Genomic DNA, 27,298 nt, shown 5'->3' with positions numbered 1-27,298 from the left:
TCAGGCGATGCTGCTGTGTGACGTATAATCTAGTGGACGGGACGCTTCAACAACAACAGCAAGCTAGTCAGCCACCTCGGTAGTTTGCTAGCCAACAAAGCCGAAACATTAAAGCTATTTAGACTGCTCCGGTGTATTACTAGCTATGTTTTAAACACACTTCTGCCGTATCTACTTGTTACAGCATTTAATGTAATATTCATGCCTACGTTGTTAGTTACCGTAGTCATCTACCTGGCTGGTTAAGTTAGCAGTAGCACTAGGCTAATCGTTAATGCTAACTAGTTAGCTAGTTAACATCCCCGACCATGAGTTCACTAAGCTATTCTCCTCCTGCTAAAGAAGCGGAGGTCCGTTGGACGGAGAAGGAGGGTATGTGGCTGAACATTGTCGTGAAAGAAGAGAAGGAAGAGGAGGAGAATGTCTCGGTAAAAAAAGAAGTAGAGGGTGAGGCTGTTACAGTGAAAGAAGAAGTTTCAGTGAAAGAAGAGGAGGAGGATGTTACTGTGAAAGAAGAGGAGGAGGATGTTACTGTGAAAGAAGAGGAAGAGAAAGAGGTGGATGCGGTTTTTGGAGTGAAAGAGGAGGATGAGATTACCGTTACATTGGGGGAGGAGGAAGAAGAACAAGAAGAGAAAACCGGAGATCTGATTAACACCAGTAAGTCTTAAAAAACAAGGGCACAAACTCTGCAGTTGAACTAATGTGTGCTTTTTAAAGGGTATTCTACACTTGAATATGTTGTGCTGTAGGAATTGTTAAAGCTACAGAGTGGGGACTCAACCAACAAAATGTTAATGGATAAAATGCTTACCATTGTATTTTTCACAATTTTTAAACATCTCTAAATATATTTTTCTAAAATATGATTTAAAGATCTACATCTATGGTTTTATTAGGTCCTACGTTTTTCAGTTATATTGTAAGACAGACCGATCTGATTGAAATATTCTATACAGTTGAAGTCATAAGTTTACATACACCTTAGCCAAATACATTTAAACTCAGTTTTTCACAATTCCTGACATTTAATCCTAGTAAAAATGCCCTGTTTTAGGTCAGTTAGAATCACCACTTTATTTTAAGAATGTGAAATGTCAGAATAATAGTAGAGAGTGATTTATTTCAGCTTTTATTTCTTTCATCACATTCCCAGTGGGTCAGAAGTTTACATACACTCAATGGTAGCATTGCCTTTAAATTGTTGAACTTGGGTCGAACGTTTCGGGTAGCCTTCCACAAGCTTCCCACAATAAGTGAATTTTGGACCATTCCTCCTGACAGAGCTGGTGTAACTGAGTCAGGTTTGTAGGCCTCCTTGCTCGCACACGCTTTTTCAGTTCTGCCCACAAATTTTCTATAGGATTGAGGTCAGGGCTTTGTGATGGCCACCACAATACCTTGACTTTGTTGTCCTTAAAACCTCTTTGGGCTAGGGGGCAGTATTTTCACGTCCGGATGAAAAGCGTGCTCAAAGTAAACTGCCTGTTACTCAGGCCCAGAAGCTAGGTGGCGGACCTGGCACAATGCACGCTGACAAGGTCGCCAGGTGTACGGTGTTTCCTCTGACACATTGGTGCGGCTGGCTTCCGGGTTAAGTGGGCGTTGTGTCAAGAAGCAGTGCAGCTTGGTTGGGTTGTGTTTCGGAGGACGCACAGCTCTCGACCTTCGCCTCTCCCGAGTCCGTATGGGAGTTGCAGCGATGTGACAAGACTGTAACTACCAATTGGATATCACGAAAATGGGGTAATAAATAAATACAAAAATAGAAAAAACCCCAGACAGACTATAGCCCAGACAGACTGTAGCCCAGACAGACTGTAGCCCAGACAGACTGTAGCCCAGACAGACTATAACCCAGACAGACTATAACCCAGACAGACTGTAGCCCAGACAGACTGTAGCCCAGACAGACTGTTGCCCAGACAGACTATAACCCAGACAGACTATAACCCAGACAGACTGTAGCCCAGACAGACTATAACCCAGACAGACTATAACCCAGACAGACTATAGCCCAGACAGACTGTAGCCCAGACAGACTATAACCCAGACAGACTATAACCCAGACAGACTGTAGCCCAGACAGACTGTAGCCCAGACTATAACCCAGACAGACTATAACCCAGACAGACTATAACCCAGACAGACTGTAGCCCAGACAGACTGTAGCCCAGACAGACTGTAACCCAGACAGACTGTAGCCCAGACAGACTGTAGCCAGACAGACTGTAGCCCAGACAGACTGTAACCCAGACAGACTGTAACCCAGACAGACTGTAGCCCAGACAGACTGTAGCCCAGACAGACTATAGCCCAGACAGACTATAGCCCAGACAGACTATAACCCAGACGGACTATAGCCCAGACGGACTATAGCCCAGACGGACTATAACCCAGACGGACTATAGCCCAGACGGACTATAGCCCAGACGGACTATAGCCCAGACGGACTATACCCAGACGGACTATAGCCCAGACGGACTATAGCCCAGACGGACTATAGCCCAGACGGACTATAACCCAGACGGACTATAGCCCAGACGGACTATAACCCAGACGGACTACGGACTATAACCCAGACGGACTACGGACTATAGCCCAGACGGACTATAGCCCAGACGGACTATAGCCCAGACGGACTATAACCCAGACAGACTATAACCCAGACAGACTATAACCCAGACAGACTATAACCCAGACAGACTATAACCCAGACAGACTATAACCCAGACAGACTATAACCCATGGTGAGAAATAACCAGAGATAAAGGAAACGTATCCTGTTTTGTCTCTGAATGTCTTAAGCAAAGCTACAGCATTAAACATGAAATATGTTGCTGGGAGGAAGAGAACACACACACACTCACCAAACACACACACACTCACCAAACACACACACACTCACCAAACACACACTCACCAAACACACACACACACACACTCACCAAACACACACACACTCACCAAAACACACACACACACTCACCAAACACACACACACACACACACACCAAACACACACACACTCACCAAACACACACACACACACACCAAACACACACACACTCACCAAACACACACACACTCACCAAACACACACACACTCACCAAACACACTCACCAAACACACACACACACTCACTTACCAAACACACACACACACACTCACCAAACACACACACACACACTCACCAAACACACACTCACACACTCACCAAACACACACTCACTCACCAAACACACACACACACACTCACCAAACACACACACACACACACTCACCAAACACACACACACACACTCACCAAACACACACACACACACTCACCAAACACACACACACACACACACCAAACACACACACCAAACACACACACACTCACCAAACACACACACACACACCAAACACACACACACTCACCAAACACACACACACACTCACCAAACACACACACACTCACCAAACACACACACACTCACCAAACACACACACACTCACCAAACACACTCACCAAACACACACACACACACACACACACTCACCAAACACACTCACCAAACACACTCACCAAACACACTCACCAAACACACACACACACACTCACCAAACACACACACACTCACCAAACACACTCACACTCACCAAACACACTCACCAAACACACACACACTCACCAACACACACACACTCACCAAACACACTCACCAAACACACACACACACTCACCAAACACACTCACCAACACACACACACTCACCAAACACACACACACACTCACCAAACACACACACACACTCACCAAACACACTCACCAAACACACACACTCACCAAACACACACACACACCAAACACACACCAAACACACACCAAACACACACACACACACACCATACACACACACCAAACACACACACACTCACCAAACACACTCACCAACACACACACACTCACCAAACACACTCACCAAACACACTCACCAAACACACTCACCAAACACACACACACACACTCACCAAACACACACACACTCACCAAACACACTCACACTCACCAAACACACTCACCAAACACACACACACTCACCAAACACACACACACTCACCAAACACACTCACCAAACACACACACACACTCACCAAACACACACACACTCACCAAACACACACTCACCAAACACACACACACACTCACCAAACACACTCACCAAACACACACACTCACCAAACACACACACACACCAAACACACACCAAACACACACCAAACACACACACACACACCCAAACACACACACACACACACACTCACCAAACACACACACACTCACCAAACACACACCAAACACACACACACTCAGCAAACACACACTCACCAAACACACACACACTCACCAAACACACACACACACACACCAAACACACACACACACCAAACACACACACACACACACACACCAAACGCACACACACACACAAAACACACACACACATACACACTCACCAAACGCACACACAAACACACACACACTCACCAAACGCACACACAAACACCAAACACACACACACACACTCACCAAATGCACACACACTCACCAAACGCACACACACTCACCAAACGCACACACACTCACCAAACGCGCACACACTCACCAAACACACACACACACACACACACTCACCAAACGCACACACACACTCACCAAACACACACACACACCAAACACACACACACTCACCAAACGCACACACACTCACCAAACGCACACACACTCAAACACACACCACACACACACACACACACACCAAATGCGCACACACACACACACACCAAACGCACACACACACCAAACGCACACACACACCAAACACACACACACACACACACCACACACACACACACACACACACACACACTCACCAAACGCACACACACTCACCAAACGCACACACACACTCACCAAACGCGCACACACTCACCAAACACACACACACACACACGGACAGACGCACGTGCGCACACACACACTTTCTCTCTCAGCGTTTTATAAAAGCAGTATTTATCACTGTGTGAAAACAAAGTGCTGCGATTACAGGATGTTACATCATAGTGGCCTGGTAGGGGCTTCCTGTGGAGGGGGTGGGAGTGTGTGTGAGAGAGACAAAGAGTGGTGTGTGTGTGTGTGTGTGTGTGTGTGTGTGTGTGTGTGTGTGTGTGTGTGTTTAGTCACAGAGGGGGGCTAAGTGAACTCCCTTTGAACTAAGATCTCATGCCACTGGTCTGGTAACACTTCATATTAAAACACATCTTTTTTCCAGAGGAGATATTGACATTGTTCAATAGTTTGGAATGATTTCTTTTAGATGGATAATACCAGGATGGGGTCTTTTCCATTCCTGTCAGTTCAGAAAGAAATTCAAAATGTTTCTCCTTGAAAAGCATTGAAGAGAACTGGAATTTCAGCGTACTTCCTGAACTGACTGGAATTTAAATGGAACCTTATATCTCTATCCTACAAGAGTAAAGATGATTTCTGAAAAGTATTTGATGTAAAGCACTTCTGTCTTCTGGTATGGTGTGACAGGGTAGTTATCTGTGTATCTTCTGGTATGGTGGGACAGGGTAGTTCTCTGTCTTCTGGTATGGTGTGACAGGGTAGTTATCTGTGTATCTTCTGGTATGATGTGACAGGGTAGTTCTCTGTGTATCTTCTGGTATGATGGGACAGGGTAGTTCTCTGTGTATCTTCTGGTATGGTGGGACAGGGTAGTTCTCTGTCTTCTGGTATGGTGTGACAGGGTAGTTCTCTGTCTGTCTTCTGGTATGATGGGACAGGGTAGTTCTCTGTGTATCTTCTGGTATGGTGTGACAGGGTAGTTCTCTGTCTGTCTTCTGGTATGGTGTGACAGGGTAGTTCTCTGTCTGTCTTCTGGTATGATGTGACAGGGTAGTTCTCTGTGTATCTTCTGGTATGATGGGACAGGGTAATTATCTGTCTGTCTTCTGGTATGATGGGACAGGGTAGTTCTCTGTGTATCTTCTGGGATGATGGGACAAACCCCAGACAGACTAATAAGTTGGGTGAATTTTGGCCCATTCCTCCTGACAGAGCTGGTGTAACTGAGTCAGATTTGTAGGCCTCCTTGTTCGCACATGCTTTTTCAGTTCTGCCCACACATTTTCTATAGGATTGAGGTCAGGGCTTTGTGATGGCCAATCCAATACCTTGACTTTGTTGTCCTTAAGCCAAGCAAAGAGGCACTGAGTTTGAAGGTAGGCCTTGAAATACATCCACAGGTACACCTCCAATTGACTCAAATTATGTCGATTAGCCTATCAAAAGCTTCTAAAGCCATGACATCATTTTCTGGAATTTTCCAAGCTGTTTAAAGGCACAGTCAACTTAGTGTATGTGAACTTCTGACCCACTGGAATTGTGATACAGTGAATTATAAGTGAAATAATCTGTCTGTAAACAATTGTTGGAAAAATTACTTGTGTCATGCACAAAGTATATGTCCTAACCGACTTGCCAAAACTATAGTTTGTTAACAAGAAATGTGTGGAGTGGTTGAAAAATGAGTTTTAATGACTCCAACCTAAGTGTATGTAAATTTCTGACTTCAACTGTAAGTTAAGTACACTATACAACTCTGTGCACCAGGACTACTTTGAACAATGTCCACAGGGCCTCCTGGGTGGTGCAGTGGTCTAAGGCACTGCATCGCAGTGCTAGAGGCGTCACTACAGATTCAGGTTCGATCCTGGGTTGTGTCGCAGCCGACTGCAATCGGGAGACCCATGAGGCGGCACACAATTTGGCCCAGCGTTGCCCGGTTAGGGGAGGGTTTGGGCGGCTGGGGATGTCCTTGTCCCATCGCGCACTAGCGACTCCTTGTGGCGGGGCCGGGCGCAGTGCACGCTGACTTCGGTCCCCAGCTGTACGGTGTTTCCTCCGAAACGTTGGTGCTGCTGGCTTCAAGGGTTAAGCAGTGTGTCAAGAAGGTCGAGAGCAGTGCGGCTCTCGTCCTTCGATTCTCCCGAGTCCGTACGGGAGTTGCAGTGATGGAACAAGACTGTAACAACCAATTGGAAATCACGAAATTTGGCATAAAAAGGGCTAAAAAATAAGTTTTTTACACAGAACATTTTACAAAAACACATTTACTTGAAGAACAGTGGAGATGCAAAGTTTTGTAACAGAATGATATATATTTTACTGTTTGTGACGTCATTCTGTTACCAAACTTTGCACCTGCACTGGTCTTCAAGTAAATGTGTTTTTGTAGTTGAGTTGTATGGTTTGTTTAACTTTGGTTTTTGTTTTACATACATTTTAAAGTGAAAAATTGTAGTCTCAGCATCACTCTGTTGCCGTGGAAACGCCCCATACCAATGAGTTAATGACCCATCTTTTACATGTCTTCACTCACAAACTTGAAGTTCTTGAAGAGACCGTGTTCAATGTTCTATGTACATGCACCTCAATAGGAAAATAGTGCATTTACACAATGTAGAAACCTAATGACTGTCATTTCAATGACCGGAATATCAATATTTTATCATAAACACGTATTTACAGTGTTACATATTAATTTCTGGGGAACAATGTGTGCTTCAGAAGTAGCTGTATTATAATTCATATAGGCCCTATAGGCTATATCTCAATGGATTTAAAACTAGGCCCTATAGGCTATATCTCAATGGATTTAAAACTAGGCCCTATAGGCTATATCTCAATGGATTTAAAACTAGGCCCTATAGGCTATATCTCAATGGATTTAAAACTAGGCCCTATAGGCTATATCTCAATGGATTTAAAACTAGGCCCTATAGGCTATATCTCAATGGATTTAAAACTAGGCCCTATAGGCTATATCTCAATGGATTTAAAACTAGGCCCTATAGGCTATATCTCAATGGATTTAAAACTAGGCCCTATAGGCTATATCTCAATGGATTTAAAACTAGGCCCTATAGGCTATATCTCAATGGATTTAAAACTAGGCCCTATAGGCTATATCTCAATGGATTTAAAACTAGGCCCTATAGGCTATATCTCAATGGATTTAAAACTAATATTTGTTCCTGGTGCTCTTATATTTTATGTTGTCTTCACTTTTTTAAGTTGGGAGCACAAGTGTTAACAATGATACATTTTAATTTAGAGCTCTATTATTATAGAGCTTTGTTCAGCCTATAAACATGACATTATCTATTATTATAGAGCTCTGCTCAGCCTATAAACATGACATTATCTATTATTATAGAGCTCTGCTCAGCCTATAAACATGACATTATCTATTATTATAGAGCTCTGCTCAGCCTATAAACATGACATTATCTATTATTAGAGAGCTCTGCTCAGCCTATAAACATTATCATTATGATAAATCTCTGCTCAGCCAATAAACATGACATTATCATAGAGCTCTGCTCAGCCTATTAACATGACATTATCTATTATTATAGAGCACTGCTCAGCCTATAAACATGACATTATCTATTATTATAGAGCTCTGCTCAGCCTATTAACATGACATTATCTATTATTATAGAGCACTGCTCAGCCTATAAACATGACATTCCATAAGTGCAAGATTCGATTTTAAGCTCTATATTATTTGCTTTTAAAATCTCACCAGGTTTATTTTTAACAACAATGTTACTGAGGGAACTAGTCTTGATTAAACCAAATAGGAAGACAGTGTTATCATGTGGAGCTTTCATTCAGGTCTCTGTTTAACTAAATACTCTGTTTGTTTTGGCAGGAGAGAGACCAGACTCTCACTCTGACAGCGGGAAGAGTCCTTCAGGGGAACCAGACCCAGAGATGCCCAAACCAGCAAGAAAACACCACTGTTCCCTCTGTGGAAAGAGTTTTACAAAGTTAGGCAACCTGAAAGCGCATGAGATAATACACACAGGAGAGAAACCTTACCACTGCTCCCAATGTGGAAAGAGTTTTACCTGGATAGGGAACTGGAAAACACATGAGAAAATACACACAGAAGGGAGGAAGACTTTCCACTGCTCCCAATGTGGAAAGAGTTTTACCAAGTCAGGGTCCCTGAAAATGCATGAGAGAATACACACAGGAGAGAAGCCTTACCACTGTTCCTATTGTGAAAAGAGTTTTAGGTGGTTAGTGACCCTGAAAACGCATGAGAATACCCACACAGGAGCAAAGCCCTACCAATGCTCCCTGTGTGGAAAGAGTTTTACCCAGTTAGGAGGCCTGAATAGACATGACAGGACACACTCAGGAGGAGATAAGACCTACCACTGCTCCCACTGTGGAAAGAGATTTAACCGGTTAAGACATCTGAATAAGCATGAAAGAATACATACACAGGAGGAGAAGACATACCACTGCTCTCATTGTGGAAAGACATTTTCCCAGTCAGAGGACCTGAAATCACATGAGAGAATAGAGAGGCTGTGTTCTGACTTATGTTTTTGACTGAGAATTTGTGTTTTTGTTTATGGGCCATTCTACGGTATCAGAGTGATGCTGAGACTCACCTTTTCACTTTAAAATGTATGCCAAGCAAAAACCATTGATTGCAAAGTTTAACAAACAATACACCTACAGTACCAGTCAAAAGTTTGGACACACCTACTCATTCAAGGGTTTTTCTTTATTTTTTACTATTTTCTACATTGTAGAATAATAGTGAAAACATCGAAACTATGAAATAACACACATGGAATCATGTAATAACAAAAAAAAGTGTTAAACAAATGAAAATATATTTTAGATTCTTCAAAGTAACCCTTTGCGTTGATGACATCTTTGCATTCTCTCAACCATCTTCACCTGGAATGATTTTCCAACAGTCTTGAAGGAGTTCCCACATATGCTGAGCACTTGTTGGCTGCTTTTCCTTCACTCTGCCGTCCAATTCATCCCAAACCATCTCAATTGGGTTGAGGTCGGGTGATTGTGGAGGCCAGGTCATCTGATGCAGCGCTCCATCACTCTCCTTCTTGGTCAAATAGCCCTTACACAGCCTGAAGGTGTGTTTTGGGTCAATGTCCTGTTGAAAAACAAATGATAGTCCCACTAAATAAATCACTGACAGTGTCACCAGCAAACCACTATCACACCTCCTCCATGCTTCATGGTGGGAACCACACATGCGGAGATCATCCATTCACCTACTCTGCGTCTCACAAAGACACAACGGTTGGAACCAAAAATCTAAAATTTGGACTCATCAGACCAAAATACAGATTTCCACCGGTCTAATGTCCATTGCTTGTGTTTCTTGGTCCAAGCAAGTCTCTTCTTCTTATTGGTGTCCATTAGTTGTGGTTTCTTTGCAGCAATTCAACCATGAAGCCTGATTCGCATAGTCTCCTCTGAACAGTTGATGTTGAGATGTGTCTGTTCCTTGAACTCTGAAGCATTTATTTGGGCTGCAATTTCTGATGGTGCTAACTCTAATGAACATCTTCTGCAGCAGAGGTAACTCTGGGTCTTCCTTTCCTGTGGCGGTCCTCATGAGAGCCAGTTTCATCATAGCGCTTGATGGTTTTTGCGACTGCACTTGAAGAAACTTTCAAAGGTCTTTGGTCTTTTACCAAATATGACTTGGTCTTTTACCAAATATCTTCTGTATACCACCCCTGCCTTGTCACAACACAACCTAATTGACTCAAACAGATTAAGAAGGAAATAAATTCCACAAATTAACTTAACAAGGAACACCTGTTAATTGTAATGCATTCCAGGTGACTACCTCATGAAGCTGGTGGAGAGAATGCCAAGAGTGTGCAAAGCTGTCATCAAGGCAAAGGGTGGCTACTTTGAAGAATCTAAAATCTAAATATATTTTGATGTGTTTAAAACTTTTTTGGTTACTACATGATTCCATATGTGTTATTTCATAGTTTTGATGTCTTCACTATTATTCTACAATGTAGAAAATGGTTAAAAAAATAAAGAAAAACCCTTGAATTAGTAGGTGTGTCCAAACTTTTGATTGGTGCTGTACATTTATTTCTTTTATAGACCTAGATGCTTATTTTGATATCATCTGTCTGTTTGACTGAATGAATCAGAAATTGCTTTAAATGTAGATGTTTAGTTTGTGTGAAGTTTGTTTTAAATTCTCACTCATTAAAATTCCAAACTAATAAATCAACACATGCTTCTTTATACATCTCAATATAACATTATTTAATGAAATACATTTAAAAAAATAAACTTACATAAAAAAATTTAAATACATATTTTCCTTAACTGCGTTGTCTACTCCAGTCAGCAGATGGCGATCTTTCAGGTAATGCTGCTGCGTGACGTATAATCTAGTGGACGGGACGCTTCCTCAACAACAGCAGCTAGTCAGCCACGTCGGTAGCTTGCTAGCCAACATTGCCGAAACATTCAAACTCTATATACACTTTCGATGTAAAATAGACACTTTGTTGTAATTACACCTTTGTCGTATAGGTAGTTACCCCCTTTACTTTCATATTTACGTTGCTAGTAACTATCTGAATAGCTAAAACAGCATTAGCCTAGTGCTAGGCTAACATCCCCAACCATGAGCTCACTAAGCTACTTTCCCCCTGGTAAAGAAGAGGAGAAAGAAGAAGAGACTTTTATAAAGAAAGTTAAGGGTGAGGCTGTTACAGTGAAAGAAGAAGAGACTGTTAAAAGAGAAGTAGAGGGTGAGGCTGTAACGGTGAAAGAAGAGACTGTTAAAAGAGAAGTAGAGGGTGAGGCTGTTACAGTGAAAGAAGAAGAGACTGTTAAAAGAGAAGTAGAGGGTGAGGCTGTAACGGTGAAAGAAGAGACTGTTAAAAGAGAAGTAGAGGGTGAGGCTGTTACTGTGAAAGAAGAAGAGACTGTTAAAAGAGAAGTAGAGGGTGAGGCTGTAACGGTGAAAGAAGAGACTGTTAAAAGAGAAGTAGAGGGTGAGGCTGTTACTGTGAAAGAAGAAGAGACTGTTAAAAGAGAAGTAGAGGGTGAGGCTGTAACGGTGAAAGAAGAGACTGTTAAAAGAGAAGTAGAGGGTGAGGCTGTTACTGTGAAAGAAGAAGAGACTGTTAAAAGAGAAGTAGAGGGTGAGGCTGTAACGGTGAAAGAAGAGACTGTTAAAAGAGAAGTAGAGGGTGAGGCTGTTACTGTGAAAGAAGAAGAGACTGTTAAAAGAGAAGTAGAGGGTGAGGCTGTTACTGTGAAAGAAGAGGAAGATGTTACTGTGAAAGAAGAGGATGCAGTTGAAAGAGTGAAAGAGGAGGAGGAGGAGATGACTGTCACGGTGGAAGAAGGAGAGGAGGAGGAGACAGGAGATCGGATTAACACAATGAGTGAGTAATGTCTTAACAAAAGGACAAACTATGTAATTGTTAAACCCATGTGTGGTTTTAAAGGGCCATTCTACTTTAGTTTTACACTGGAATATGTTGTTTAGTACTGTAGGAATTGTTAAAACTATGGTGTGAAACAGGGCTCTCCAACCCTGTTCCTGGAGAGTCACTCTCCTGTAGGTTGTTGGCTCCAACTCCGTCTCTAGTTTAGATCACTGTAATACCAGACCATAGAAATAAGAATGAATAGAACGGGCTTGGAAGGTCCAACCCTGGCAATTGACTGGTAAACGCATTGGTACACTCACAATGTCTGCCTTGTATTGTGATGCAATCATTTCCATGGTGTTTTGGAATGTTCTATCAACTGATGCTGGATTGCCATGGTAATGTAGTATGTTCATTTAACTGATGTGGCTCATGCAATGGAATGTCATTTTTTTCTAATGTCAGTTGAGTTTACTCAACAAATCACAGCACAGATTGAAGGGTACACTTCCTAGTTTTACTTCCTGGCATGGGTACACTCAAAATGGCTGCCACTCCACCCATTCTGCCAGAGTTCCCCAAACTTGGCCCTTGGTACACGTTTTGTTTTTTTGCCCCTAACACTACACAGCTGATTCAATGTTTGCTGATTAGTTGATTTGAATTAGCTGTATAGTGCTAGGGGGGAGAAAACAAAACGTGCACCACTTGGGGTTCCGAGGACAGAGTGTGGGAAACCCTGCATTATGCCATCATTGACTTGAATACAGACGCCCTATCTATTCATTCCTATTTCTATCTTCCATACAGGGTTCTAGCTTAATGAGTCCAAAATAAGGTTCCACCACGACATCGAGTCACTATAAGTCCAGACTTGTAAAAATGTCAGTTCTTTAATTCCTTGTACCTATGTTTGTCCTTTGTAAATTGCGTGCCTTTCTTTGTTTTCTGAAATCCGTAGCTTTTAATAAACGTACTATTTAAATGCGACCTCTGCCAAGGGGTCGTTGTTTCTTAACGGAGAAGGAGCAGCCCGTCATTGCACTGCAGATTTGTTTTGGCAAGGGATGCATAGAATAAAAAATCATGGATTCCAACTGCCAACTGTGTAACAATCAGGACAAGCACAGGTACACAGTAGAATCCAACTTCCAACTGTGTAACAATCAGGACAAGCACAGGTACACAGTAGAATCCAACTGACAACTGTGTAACAATCAGGACAAGCACAGGTACACAGTAGAATCCAACTGACAACTGTGTAACAATCAGGACAAGCACAGGTACACAGTAGAATCCAACTGACAACTGTGTAACAATCAGGACAAGCACAGGTACACAGTAGAATCCAACTGACAACTGTGTAACAATCAGGACAAGCACAGGTACACAGTAGAATCCAACTGACAACTGTGTAACAATCAGGACAAGCACAGGTACACAGTAGGTGTTAAAGAATGGATATTTATAAAATATCGAGTGGTAGAGCACGCTTGAAGTCCTTACTTCCTACTTCATTGGACAACAATGGAAAGACGTCACATAAAATGTGTTTGATTAAAAACTATGGATTTTTAGCAAACAAAACACGCAATTAGACAGGAGAAACATTAGGTACGAGGAATGGAACAAATGCATTAAAGAAGTGACATTTTTACAAGTCTGGACTTATAGTGACTCAGTGTAGTGGAAGCACCCTCTTCTGGACGTATTGTGCTACAACCCTGTATGAAAGATATCCATATTACAGAGATCTAAACTAGAGGTCGACCGATTATGATTTTTCAACGCCGATACCGAATATTGGAGGACCAAAAAAAGCCAATACCGATTTTTTTTATATATATATATGTGTAATAATGACAATTACAACAATACTGAATGAACACTTAATATAATAAATAAATACAAATCTATATAATCTCAAATAAATAATGAAACATGTTCAATTTGCTTTAAATAATGCAAAAAGTAAGTGTTGGAGAAGAAAGTAAAAGTGCAATATGTGCCATGTAAAAAAGCTAACGTTTAAGTTCCTTGCTCAGAACATGAGAACATATGAAAGCTGGTGGTTCCTTTTAATATGAGTCTTCAATATTCCCAGGTAAGATGTTTTAGGTTGTAGTTATTATAGGAATTATAGGACTATTTCTCTCTATACCATTTGTATTTCATATACCTTTGACTATTGGATGTTCTTATAGGCACTATAGTATTGCCAGCCTAATCTCGGTAGTTGATAGGCTTGAAGTCACAAACAGCGCTGTGCTTCAAGCATTGCGAAGAGCTGCTGGCAAACGCAGGAAAGTGCTGGTTTGAATGAATGTTTACTAGCCTGCTGCTGCCTACCACCGCTCAGTCAGACTGCTCTATCAAATATCAAATCATAGACTTAATTATAATATAATAAACACACAGAAATACGAGCCTTAGGTCATTAATATGGTCAAATCCGGAAACTATCATTTCGAAAACAAAACGTTTATTCTTTCAGTGAAATACGGAACCGTTCCGTATTTTATCTAACGGGTGGCATCCATAAGTCTAAATATTGCTGTTACATTACACAACCTTCAATGTTATGTCATAATTATGTAAAGTTCTGGCAAATTAATTACGGTCTTTGTTAGGAAGAAATAATCTTCACAGTTCGCAACGAGCCAGGCGGTAAAAACTGCTGCATATACCCTGACTCTGCTTGCAGTGAACGCAAGAGAAGTGACAATTTCCCTAGTTAATATTGACTGCTAACATGAATTTCATTTCTTTTAACTTAATATGCAGGTTTAAAAAAATATACTTGTGTATTGATTTTAAGGCATTGATGTTTATGGTTAGGTACATTGGTGCAACGACAGTGCTTTTTTGTGAATGCGCTTGTTAAATCAACACCCGTTTGGCGAAGTAGGCTGTGATGATAAATTATCAGGCACCGCATTGATTATTTGCAACGCAGGACAAGCTAGATAAACTAGTAATATCATCAACCATGTGTAGTTAACTAGTGATTATGTTACTGTCCCAGTTGTAACTAACCTGATCAACCAGCTAATTACAGTTACTACTGTCCCAGTTGTAACTAACCTGATCAACCAGCTAATTACAGTTACTACTGTCCCAGTTGTAACTAACCTGATCAACCAGCTAATTACAGCTCCTACTGTCCCAGTTGTAACTAACCTGATCAACCAGCTAATTACAGCTCCTACTGTCCCCAGTTGTAACTAACCTGATCAACCAGCTAATTACAGTTACTACTGTCCCAGTTGTAACTAACCTGATCAACCAGCTAATTACAGTTACTACTGTCCCAGTTGTAACTAACCTGATCAACCAGCTAATTACAGCTACTACTGTCCCAGTTGTAACTAACCTGATCAACCAGCTAATTAGTTACTACTGTCCCAGTTGTAACTAACCTGATCAACCAGCTAATTACAGTTACTACTGTCCCAGTTGTAACTAACCTGATCAACCAGCTAATTGTTACAATCAGGTGAGCTAGATTAAGGTTGGAGTGAAAATCTACAGGACTGTAGTTCTCCAGTAACAGGGTTGGAGAGTCCTGCTGTAAAATGTCTGTACCAGGGGTAGGTAACCTGTTGTCATGGAGAGCCCTGCTGTAAAATGTCTAGACCAGGGGTAGGTAACCTGTTGTCATGGAGAGCCCTGCTGTAAAATGTCTAGACCATGTTTTTGATTTAACCGACCTGGAAGACCAGGTGTGTTGAATATAGGCAATCATTGAACTGATCAATTAGCTCATTTGGTCAGGTGTGGAAACAGGGTTGCATACCCCTGGTCTATTCCATCAAAGAGTGGACCACCAACAAATCACATTTTATTTGTCACGTGCTTTGTAAACACAAAGCGTTAGGGGATAGGCGTCCCGTCAACGGGACAGCTGTAAATCATGCAGTGCCTTGTCACAATCGCAGATTTTAGAGAAACAACAAATGTTGGTACATATAAGTGTCTTATATTGTCTGAAAGCTTAAATTCTTGTTAATATAACTGCACTGCCCAATTTACAGTAGCTATTTCTGCGAAAAAATGCCATGCTATCATTTGAGGAGAGCTCCTAACAACAAAACACTTTTTTCACCGCGATAGGTTTGATAAATTCACCTCTGAAGGTGAAATGTGTGCTTACATTCTGAAATCTTGCTCTGATTTATCATCCAAAGGGTCCCAGAGATAACATTAAGTGTCATTTTGTTAGATAAAATCATTTTTCATATCCTAAAATGGTCCATATAGCATGCACGATCGATTTTGTATTTCCACTTGTTCAATTTGCAAAGAAAGGAATCTGTGAAAATCTAACCCTAAACGTTGTTTCAACCAGTCAAATCACGTTCGTATGTATTCCTCAGAGATCCTAGAACATAACCAGACTTCACTATATCATTAGGGGTGTAGTATATCCTATAGAACACCAAATTTGGTCAGAGAGCAACACCTTCATGGCAAGCCGATGACACGGGCGGTCTTCACTTGATCGACTCTAACTTTGTCAAATAAGCACCAATCGGGGTCAAACAAGGTTAGCTAGATAGCCAATGAGATGGGCTTTACGGGAGTGTCCGGAAACCCTGTATCTGTCGCAAAATGTAGCTGCTAACCTTGTGCGACAGCATGCCTTTTCCTTTTGGACAGGAATTCTAAGAATATTCAGAGTTTTTAAGTTATGAAAACTGGTTGTTTTGCAAATGTTGAACTTATAATATGGCTACTAATACTGAAAAAGCTAAATCAAAGTCCAAGTATACAGATTTGACGATATTCAGAAAAATGTAATATGAATGCAAATGTCTCCTTCACGATTTGCCCAAATGTACCTGGGTGACTTCACACTAAATGTCATTTAGTTTGCTCATACTTCAAGTTGTCCGTTTGAAACTTTGCACATGCACTGCTGCCATCTTGCGGACACCATCTGAATTACAAACAGAGTGATGGCTTGATGTGGGACCTTTCTGTTGCATTTCAAAGATGGTGGTAGAAAAAAAGGTTGTTGTTTTCTTTGCATTTTCTTCTACCAGATCTATTGTGTTATATTCTCCTACATTCACATTTCCACAAACGTCAAAGTGTTTCCTTTCAAATGGTACCAAGAATATGCATATCCTTGCTTCAGGGCCTGAGCTACAGGCAGTTAGATTTGGGTATGTCATTCTAGGCGAAAATTGAAAAAAGGGGGCTATCCCTAAGAAGTTTTTAACTATGGATCCAATGAAACCTCTGATGTTGACCGATAGTTATTCCTAACTATTAATATAGAGCTCTGCTCAGATTAAATACATGACATTATCTATTATTATAGAGCTCTGTTCAGCCTAAAACATGACATTATCTATTATTATAGAGCTCTGATCAGCCTATAAACATGACATTATCTATTATTATAGAGCTCTGCTCAGCCTATAAACATGACATTACAATATTAGATTTGAAGCCTTACAACATCTTTCCTTTTTTTAAATCTCACCAATATATTTTTTAATGATGGAATGTTCTGTAAAACTGACCTCAGGTTAATGAGTAATTTAGTCTGCATTAAACCTCATAGGAAGACAGTTTGATAATGTGGAGGTTTCATTCAGGTCTTTCTGTTTCAATAAAAACTGTTTGTTTTTGGCAGGACCAGACTCAGAGGAACCAGAGCCAGAGACGTCCAATCCAACAAGACTACATCACTGTTCCCAGTGTGGAAAGAGTTTTAGATGGCTATGGTGCCTGAAAAGACATGAGAGAATACACACAGGAGAAAAGCCTTACCAATGCTCCCTGTGTGGAAAGAGTTTTACCCGGTCAGGTCAACTAAAATTACATCAGAGAACAAACACTGGAGAAAAGCTTTACCACTGCTCCCACTGCGGAAATAATTTTACCTGCTTAGCGAACCTGAAAGAACATGAGAGAATACATACAGGAAAAAACCTATACCGCTGCCTCCACTGTGGACAGAGTTTTACCCAATCAGGGGACCTAAAGGAACATGACAGAACACATATAGGAGAAAAGCCTCACCAATGCTCCCAATGTGGAAAGTTTTTTACGTGGTTACAGAGCCTGAAACATCATCAAAGAATACACACAGGAGAAAAACCTTCAAATACAGGAGAGGAGCCGTCACACACAGGAGAAAAATCTTCACATACAGGAGAGAAGCCTTACCACTGCTCTCAATGTGGAAAGACTTTTAACTGGGAAGGACACCTGAAATCACATGAGAGAACTCACACTGGACAGAAGATTTTCCATTGCTCTCATTGTTCAATGACATTTCCCCGGTTAGCGGCCTTGAAATCACATGAGAGAGTTGAGAGGCTAGTTTCTAAGTTAAAGTACTAAGCTAAATGCTAAGATAAATGCTAAGCTAAGAATGTGAGATTTTGTGTTTTTGTTTATGCCATGAAATCAACTTGGTTAAAGCTTATTATGGCTGAGGTTCTAATAGAAGCGAAGCGCGCTTGACAGCTGGCAATTAGACTTTTAAAAGTAATTTTCCCAGTACTTTGTTGTCACACTCTCCAGAATAATTTAAAGAGTGAAGAATATGTTATAAAAAAATAATATCTTCACCTTTAAACTCTGAATCATTGACAGTTTACAGCCAGACTACAGAAAGAAATAAGTCTAATAAGGCCTAGTTATGGGAGTGTTGGGAATTTAGGTTGTTCGACCTCACAGAAAGAACTGGCTTCCAGCAAACAGTTATGGCAAAGCTTTGTCCAATTTCAAATCAAATCAAAATGTGCCGAATACAACAGGTGAAATGCTTATTTTACGAGCCCCTAACCAACAATGCACTTAAAAAAAATATGAATAAGAATAAGAAATAAAAGTGACAAGTAATTAAAGAGCAGCAGTAAAATAATAATAGTGAGACTATATACAGGGGGGTACCGGTACAGAGTCAATGTGCGGGGGCACCGGTTAGTTGAGGTAATTGAGGTAATATGTACATGTAGGTAGGGTTATTAAAATGACTATGCATAGATGATAACAACAGAGAATAGCAGCGGTGTAAAGGAGGATGGGGGCGGGCAATGCAAATAGTCTGGGTAGCATTTTGATTAGATGTTCAGGAGTCATATGGCTTGGGGGTAGAAGCTGTTTAGAAGCCTCTTGGACCTAGACTTGGCACTCCAGTACCGCTTGCCATGCGGTAGCAGAGAGAACAGTCTATGATTAGGGTGGCTGGAGTCTTTGACAATTTTTAGGGCCTTCTTCTGACACCGCCTGGTATAGAGGTCCTGGATGGCAGGAAGCTTGGCCCGGTGATGTACTGGGCCGTACGCACTACCCTCTGTAGTGCCTTGCGGTCAGATGCTGAGCAGTTGCCATACCAGGCGGTGATGCAACCAGTCAGGATGCTCTCGATGGTGCAGCTGTAGAACCTTTTTAGGATCTGAGAACACATGCCAAATCTTTTCAGTCTCCTGAGGGGGAATAGGTTTTGTTGTGCCCTCTTCACGACTGTATTGTTTGATATGCATACATTCATCCTAAAGGTAAAATAAAAAATCCTGTTCTCTGTTGTAGTCCATTTGATATGTATACATTCATCCTGTTCTATTCCCTGTTGTAGTCCATTTGATATGTCTACAAATTAAATTAGATTTAAGTTAAATTTCCACCACAATACAAATCCAAGCTAAACAACAACAACTACTTACACTACATGACCAAAAGTATATGGACACCTGCTTGTTGAACAATCTCACTCCAAAACCATGGGTATTAATATGGAAATGGTCCCCCCTTTGCTGCTATAACAGCCTCCACTCTTCTGGGAAGGCTTTCCACTAGATGTTGGAACATTGCTGCGGGGACTTGCTTCCATTCAGCCACAAGAGCATTAGTGAAGTCAGGCACTGATGTTGGGCGATTAGGCCTGGCACGCAGTCGGCGTTCCAATTCATCCCAAAGGTGTTCAATGGGGTTGAGGTCAGGGGTCTGTGCAGGCCAGTCAAGTTCTTCCACACCGATCTCGACAAACCATTCCTGGATGGACCTCTCTTTGTGCACAGGCATTGTCATGCTGAAACAGGAAAGGGCCTTCCCCAAACTGTTGCCACAAAGTTGGAAGCACAGAATCGTCTAGAATGTCATTGTATGCTGTAGCATTAACATTTCCCTTAACTGGAACTAAGGGACCTAGCCTGAACCATGGAAAAACAGCCCCAGACCATTATTCCTCCTCCTCCAAACTTTACAGATGGCACTATGCATTGGGGCAGGTAGTGTTCTGGCATCTGCCAAAACCAGATTCTCCTGTCAGACTGCCAGATGGTGAAGCGTGATTCATCTCTCCAGAGAACTCATTTCCACTGCTCCAGAGTCCAATGGTGGCGAGCTTTACACCACTCCAGCCGACGCTTGGCATTGCGCATGGTGATCTTAGGCTTGTGAGCAGCTGCTCGGCCATGGAAACCCATTTCATGAAGCTCCTTATGACCAGTTCTTGTGCTGACGTTGCTTCCAGAGGCAGTTTGGAACTCGGTAGTGAGTGTTGCAACCGAGGACAGACGATTTTTGCGCGCTATGCGGTTCAGCACTCAGTGGTCCTGTTCTGTGAGCTTGTGTGGCCTACCATTTCGCGGCTGAGCCGTTGTTGCTCCTAGAGGTTTCCACTTCACAATAACAGCACTTATAGTTGACCGGGGAAGCTCTAGAAGGGCAGAAATTTGACAAACTAACTTGTTGGCATCCTATGATGGTGCCACGTTGAAAGTCACTGACCTCTTCAATATGGCCATTCTATTGCCAATGTTTGTCTATGGAAATTGCATGGCTGTGTGCTCAATTTTATAAACCTGTCAGCAACGGGTATGGCTGAAATAGCTGAATCAACTAATTTGAAGGGGTTTACAAGTACTGTTGTATATACAGTGTACTTTGTATTCACGCATCCCATCCATATAACTCCACCCACGCGTCAGGTATTGCAGACATTGTAAGTTAATCAAATTAGTTTAAACTGTTCTAGCGAATGTTGATTTTAGCAATCCGTCACCGACTGGCAGGTTCAAGTTGGCTAGCTATAGGCTATCTAGCTAGCTAACGTTAGCATAGAAGGCAAGCTAACGTGACTTGTCAGTCAATTAGCCACCAACAGGATACATTGATCAGCTAATGCAGTGGTTACCAACCTTTTGGATCACGAGTAACGAGTTGGACGCTTTCACGTGCTTTGAACTCGTTGAGAAACGTTGATTGGCTAATGGCAAACAAGCCGCGTCAAACCATAATCTAAAAGTACAGCTATGATGCAAGCAAATTTATAGTGTTGGAAAAACCACACTAATAGATTGCTTTTTGTAAAAAAAAAAAGAAGATATATATTGTTGTTGCATTAAACTTCCTGAAAATGCTGTTATCAAGGTCATTTCCTTAGCACAGTGGTCACCAACCTCACTTTCCCGAGTCAAAATGCAAGCCGAGACCTACCACTCAGATTTTGTTTTTAAACATGACTTTAAAAAAAACGTAAGCCTATGCAACATTAACCAATTAAAGACAGTTCTGTAACAATGAGGTTTGTGTAGTGGGATATATACCCAATACATTGACCCTGCGTATTGGCTCTGCTTGAATTGTCCTGCCAATGTTGTTCTTCTCAGACCATTTTGAAGTTATATTTTGAAATTTGAGGTATATGATCACACTGATCATTTGTTGTATTACTTGACAGCTTTTATCATTTTCTTTTTTTAAATTATTACTGGACTGATGGCATCTAAAGGTCAGTCTGAGGGGAGGAAGGGAGCAGCGGTGAGGCTGCATCTCACCCGACTCACCATCCCTCTGCCCTCCTTCCCTCTCCTGAGAAAAAGGGGACACAGTCTTCCAGCTGATGGAGAAACTCAAGTCACACTGCATTATTTCTGCCTCATGCACCAATTCATGTTGTTACCGCTATGACCAGAAAAAGTGAAATATTCCTTGATATTAAAAAAGACACAAGCCGATAATAACAACAATGCTTGTCGTTACACTTTGCTATACTCATTCATTGCAGCTGCAGTGCTGGTTTTAGCGTGAGTGGAAGTAGGGAGAACACACATTTTATGGCTTATATAAGTGAAAAATAAAGTGTTGACGTGCTGAATTAATCAATCAAATGTATTTATAAAGCCCTTTTTACATCAACCGATGTCACAAAGTGCTATACAGAAACCCAGCCTAAAACCACAAACGGCAAGCAATGCAGGTGTAGAAGCACGGGGGCTAGGAAAAACTCCCTAGAAAGGCCAGAACCTAGGAAGAAACCTAGAGAGGAACCAGGCTCTGAGGGGTGGCCAGTCTTCTTCTGGCTGTGCCGGGTTGAGATTATAACAGAACATGGCCAAGATGTTCAAACATTCATAGATGACGAGCAGGGTCAAATAATAATAATAATCACAGTGGTTGTAGAGGGTACAACAGGTCAGCACCTCAGGAGTAAATGTCAGTTGGCCGAACATTCAGAGTTAGAGACAGTAGGTGCGGTAGAGAGAGAAAGTCGAAAACAGCAGGTCTGGGACAAGGTAGGTACGGTGAACAGGTCAGGGTTCCATAGCCGCAGGCAGAACAGTTGAAACTGGAGCAGCAGCACGACCAGGTGGACTGGGGACAGCAAGGTGTCATCAGGCCAGGTAGTCCTGAAGCCTGGTCCCAGGGCTCAGGTCCTCCGGGAGGGGAGGGAGAGAAAGAGAATTAGAGGGAGCATTCTTAAATTCACACAGGACACTGGATAAGACAGGAGAAATACTCCAGACATAAGACTGACCCTTGTCCCCTGACACAAAAACTATTGCAGCGTAAATACTGGAGGTTGAGACAGGAGGGGTCGGGAGACACTGTGGCCCCGTCTGACAATACCCCCAGACAGGGCCAACCAGGCAGGATATAACCCCACCCACTTTGCCAAAGCACAGCCCCCACACTACTGGAGGGATATCTTCAAACCACCAACTTACTACCCTGAAACAAGGCTGAGTATAGCCCACGAAGATCTCCCCCACGGCACAAACTCGAGGGGGTCGCTAAACCCGGACAGGAAGATCATGACTCAACCCACTCAAGTGACGCACCCCTCCTAGGGACGGGATGGAAGAGCACCAGTATGCCAGTGACTCAGCCCCCATAATAGGGTAAGAGGCAGAGAATCCCGGTGGAGAGAGGAGAACCAGCCAGGCAGAGACAGCAAGGGAGGTTTGTTGCTCTAGTGCCTTTTCGTTCACCTTCACATACCTGGGCCAGACTACACTCAATCATAGGACCTACTGAAGAGACGAGTCTTCAACAAAGACTTACTGAAGGTCGAGAATGAGTCTGCGTCTCTCACATGGATAGGCAGACCGTTCCAAAAAATGTAGCTCTATAGTAAAGGAGAAAACCCTGCCTCCAGCTGTTTGCTTAGAAATTCTAGGGACAATAAGGAGGCCTGCGTCTTGTGACCGTAGCGTACATGTAGGTATGTACGGCAGGACCAAATCGGAGAGATAGGTAGGAGCATGCCCATGTAATGATTTGTAGGTTAGCAGTAAAATGTTGAAATCAGCCCTAGCCTTCACAGTAAGCCAGTGTAGAGAGGCTAGAGCACTGGAGTAATATAATCAAATTATTTGGTTCTAGTCAAGATTCTAGCAGCCTTGTTTAGCACTAACTGCAGTTTATTTAGTGCTTTATCCGGGTAGCCAGAGAGTAGAGCATTGCAGCAGTCTAACCTAGGAATGACAAGAGCTCTTTGTTTCTTGGGACCTAGAACTAGCATCTCTGTTTTGTTCGAGTTTTTTTTAAATTCCGCCATCCACTTCCTCATGTCTGAAACACAGGCTTCCAGGGAGGGCAATTTTGGGGCTTCACCATGTTTCATTGAAATGTACAGTCGTGGCCAAAAGTTTTCAGAATGACACAAATATTAATTTTCACAAAGCCTGCTGCCTCAGTTTGTATGATGGCAATTTGCATATACTCCAGAATGTGATGAAGAGTGATCAGCAGAATTGCAATTAATTGCAAAGACCCTCTTTGCCATGCAAATTAACTGAATCCCCAAAAAACATTTCCACTGCATTTCAGCCCTGCCACAAAAGGACCAGCTGACATCATGTCAGTGATCAGCTGACATCATGTCTCATTAACACAGGTGTGAGTGTTGACGAGGACAAGGCTGGAGATCACTCTGTCATGCTGATTGAGTTCAAATAACAGACTGGAAGCTTCAAAAGGAGGGTGGTGCTTGGAATCATCATTCTTCCTCTGTCAACCATGGTTACCTGCAAGGAAACACGTGCCGTCATTATTGCTTTGCACAAAAAGGGCTTCACAGGCAAGGATATTGCTGCCAGTAAGATTGCACCTAAATCAACCATTTATCGTATCTTCAAGAACTTCAAGGAGAGCGGTTCAATTGTTGTGAAGAAGGCTTCAGGGCGTCCATGAAAGTCCAGCAAGCGCCAGGACTGTCTCCTAAAGTTGATTCAGCTGCGGGATCGGGGCACCACCAGTACAGAGCTTGCTCAGGAATGGCAGCAGGTAGGTGTGAGTGCATCTGCACGCACAGTGAGGCGAAGACTTTTGGAGGATGGCCTGGTGTCAAGAAGGGCAGCAAAGAAGCCACTTCTCTCCAGGAAAAACATCAGGGACAGACTGATATTCTGCAAAAGGTCCAGGGATTGGACTGCTGAGGACTGGGGTAAAGTCATTTTCTCTGATGAATCCCCTTTCTACCATCAGTCCTGTGTCATGCCAACAGTAAAGCCTCCTGCGACCGGTCATGTGTGGGGTTGCTTCTCAGCCAAGGGAGTGGGCTCACTCACAATTTTGCCTAAGAACACAGCCATGAATAAAGAATGGTACCAACACATCCTCCTAGAGCAACTTCTCCCAACCATCCAGGAACATTTTGGTGACGAACAATGCCTTTTCCAGCATGACTGAGCACCTTACCATAAGGCAAAAGTGATCATTAAGTGGCTCGGGGAACAAAACATCGATATTTTGGGTCCATGGCCAGGAAAGTCCCCAGACCTTAATCCCATTGAGAACTTGTGGTCAATCCTGAAGAGGCGGGTGGACAAACAAAAACCCACAAGTTATGACAAACTCCAAGCATTGATTATGCAAGAATGGACTGAATGGGCTGCCATCAGTCAGGATGTGGGCCAGAAGTTAATTGACAGCATGCCAGGGCGGATTGCAGTGGTCTTGAAAAAGAAGGGTCAACACTGCAAATATTGACTCTTTGCATCAACTTCATGTAATTGTCAATAAAAGCCTTTGACACTTATGAAATGCTTGTAATTATACTTCAGTGTTCCATAGTAACATCTGACAAAATATCTAAAGACACTGAAGCAGCAAACTTTGTGGAAATTAATATTGGTGTCATTCTCAAAACTTTTGGCCACGACTGTGCAGCTGTGTATCGTCCTCATAGCAGTGAAAGTTAACATTGTGTTTCCGAATGACATCACCAAGAGGTAAAATATATAGTGAAAACAATAGTGGTCCTAAAACCGAACCTTGACGAACACCTAAACTTACAGTTGATTTATCAGAGGACAAACCATCCACAGAGACAAATTTTGCAATAATCTGAGTACAGCGCTCAGACAACAACAACAAGCAATACAGATACCCGCCATTTTGGAGTCAACTAAAATCAATAATAGCATTATAAATATTCACTCACCTTTGATGATATTCACTTACCTCAGAATGCACTCCCAGGAATCCCAGTTCCACAATACATTTTTGTTTTGTTTGATAAAGTCCATCATTTTTGTCCAAATACCTCCTTTTTGTTCACGTGTTTAGTCCACTACTCCAAATGCAGGAAGCGCGCGCAAAATGTCATGACGAAAAGTCAAAAAAACGTATATTTACGTTCGTAGAAACATGTCAAACGATGTATAGCATCAATCTTTAGGATGTTTTTATCATAAATGTTCAGTAATATTCCAACCGGACAATTCCATGGTCTTCAAAAAAGAAAAGGAACAGAGCTAACTCTCACGTGAGTGCGCCACTGAACTCATGTCATTTTCTCAGTCGTCTACTTTCAGGACCTCTTATTTTCTCCCCAGTCACAGTAGAAGCATGACACAACATTCTAAAGACTGTTGACATCTAGTGGAAGCCTTACGAAGTACAAAATTAACTCTAAGTCACTGTATACTGTATAGGCAATCACTTGAAAAACTACAAACCTCAGATTTCCACACTTCCTGGTTGGATTTTTCTCAGGTTTTTGCCTGCCATATGAGTTCTGTTATACTCACAGACATCATTCAAACAGTTTTAGAAACTTCAGTGTGTTTTCTATCCAAATCCACTAATAATATGCATATCCGACCTTCTGAGCCTGAGTAGCAGGCAGTTTACTACGGGCACGCCTTTCATCCGGACATCAAAATACTGCCCCCTACCCTAGAGAAGTTAAAAACAAAAATATTGAGGATACGGTACAGACATCTGAGTGATCTGAGCTTTCTGCGCTATCTGATTGTCTGGTCTGTGGGTGCACTTGATTTGCTCTCTGGGCCTGTTCCACTGTTCATACCGGACCCTTTTTCTTTGTTCCATGGGCTACCAAAATTCCGCAGCTGTAAACACGGTAGACGAGGTGGAGTCGTAGTGAAATTGAGGTGAAGAGAAAACCGAACGGCCCTCCCCTAATTTCTATTGGCTAAATGTCCAGTCACTGGAGAATAAGATGGATGAGCTTCATTCGAGAGTCTCCCATCACAGAGACTTGAAAAGCTGAACTATTGTATGTGGGGCTCCTGAGTGGCGCAGCGGTCTAAGGCACTACAGTCCCTGGTACGATTCCAGGCTGTATCACAGCGGTCTAAGGTACTGCATCTCAGTGCAAGAGTTGTCACTGCAGTCCCTGGTTCCATTCCAGGCTGTATCACAGCGGTGTAAGGCACTGCTACTCAGTGCTAAGGCGTCACTGCAGTCCCTGGTTCGGATCCAGGCTGAATCACA

At 42.3% G+C, this 27,298-nt stretch overlaps 1 protein-coding gene across 1 annotated transcript; it reads left to right on the top strand.

Annotated features, from left to right (window-relative positions):
* The first annotated feature begins 45 nt into the window (after nt 1-45).
* LOC106594493 (uncharacterized) lies at nt 46-19,860 on the top strand. The gene is made up of 3 exons (XM_045711421.2): nt 46-660; nt 8,773-12,322; nt 17,955-19,860. The coding sequence occupies exons 2-3, from the start codon at nt 11,554-11,556 to the stop codon at nt 18,665-18,667; spliced, it is 1,482 nt and encodes a 493-aa protein (XP_045567377.2). The 5' UTR covers nt 46-660; nt 8,773-11,553; the 3' UTR covers nt 18,668-19,860.
* The last annotated feature ends 7,438 nt before the right edge of the window (nt 19,861-27,298 follow it).

This window comes from Salmo salar, chromosome 02 (assembly GCF_965601325.2).
Source record: "Salmo salar chromosome 02, fSalSal1, whole genome shotgun sequence".
Classification (NCBI taxonomy): domain Eukaryota; kingdom Metazoa; phylum Chordata; class Actinopteri; order Salmoniformes; family Salmonidae; genus Salmo; species Salmo salar.
This window is presented reverse-complemented; position numbering and strand designations above follow the sequence as displayed.

Excerpts from the sequence above, each read along its gene's own strand:
- LOC106594493 (XM_045711421.2), top strand. The coding sequence starts at position 11,554 with ATGAGCTCACTAAGCTACTTTCCCCCTGGTAAAGAAGAGGAGAAAGAA. Across the intron at positions 12,323-17,954 it reads AGATCGGATTAACACAATGA|GACCAGACTCAGAGGAACCA; the intron begins GTGAGTAATGTC and ends TGTTTTTGGCAG.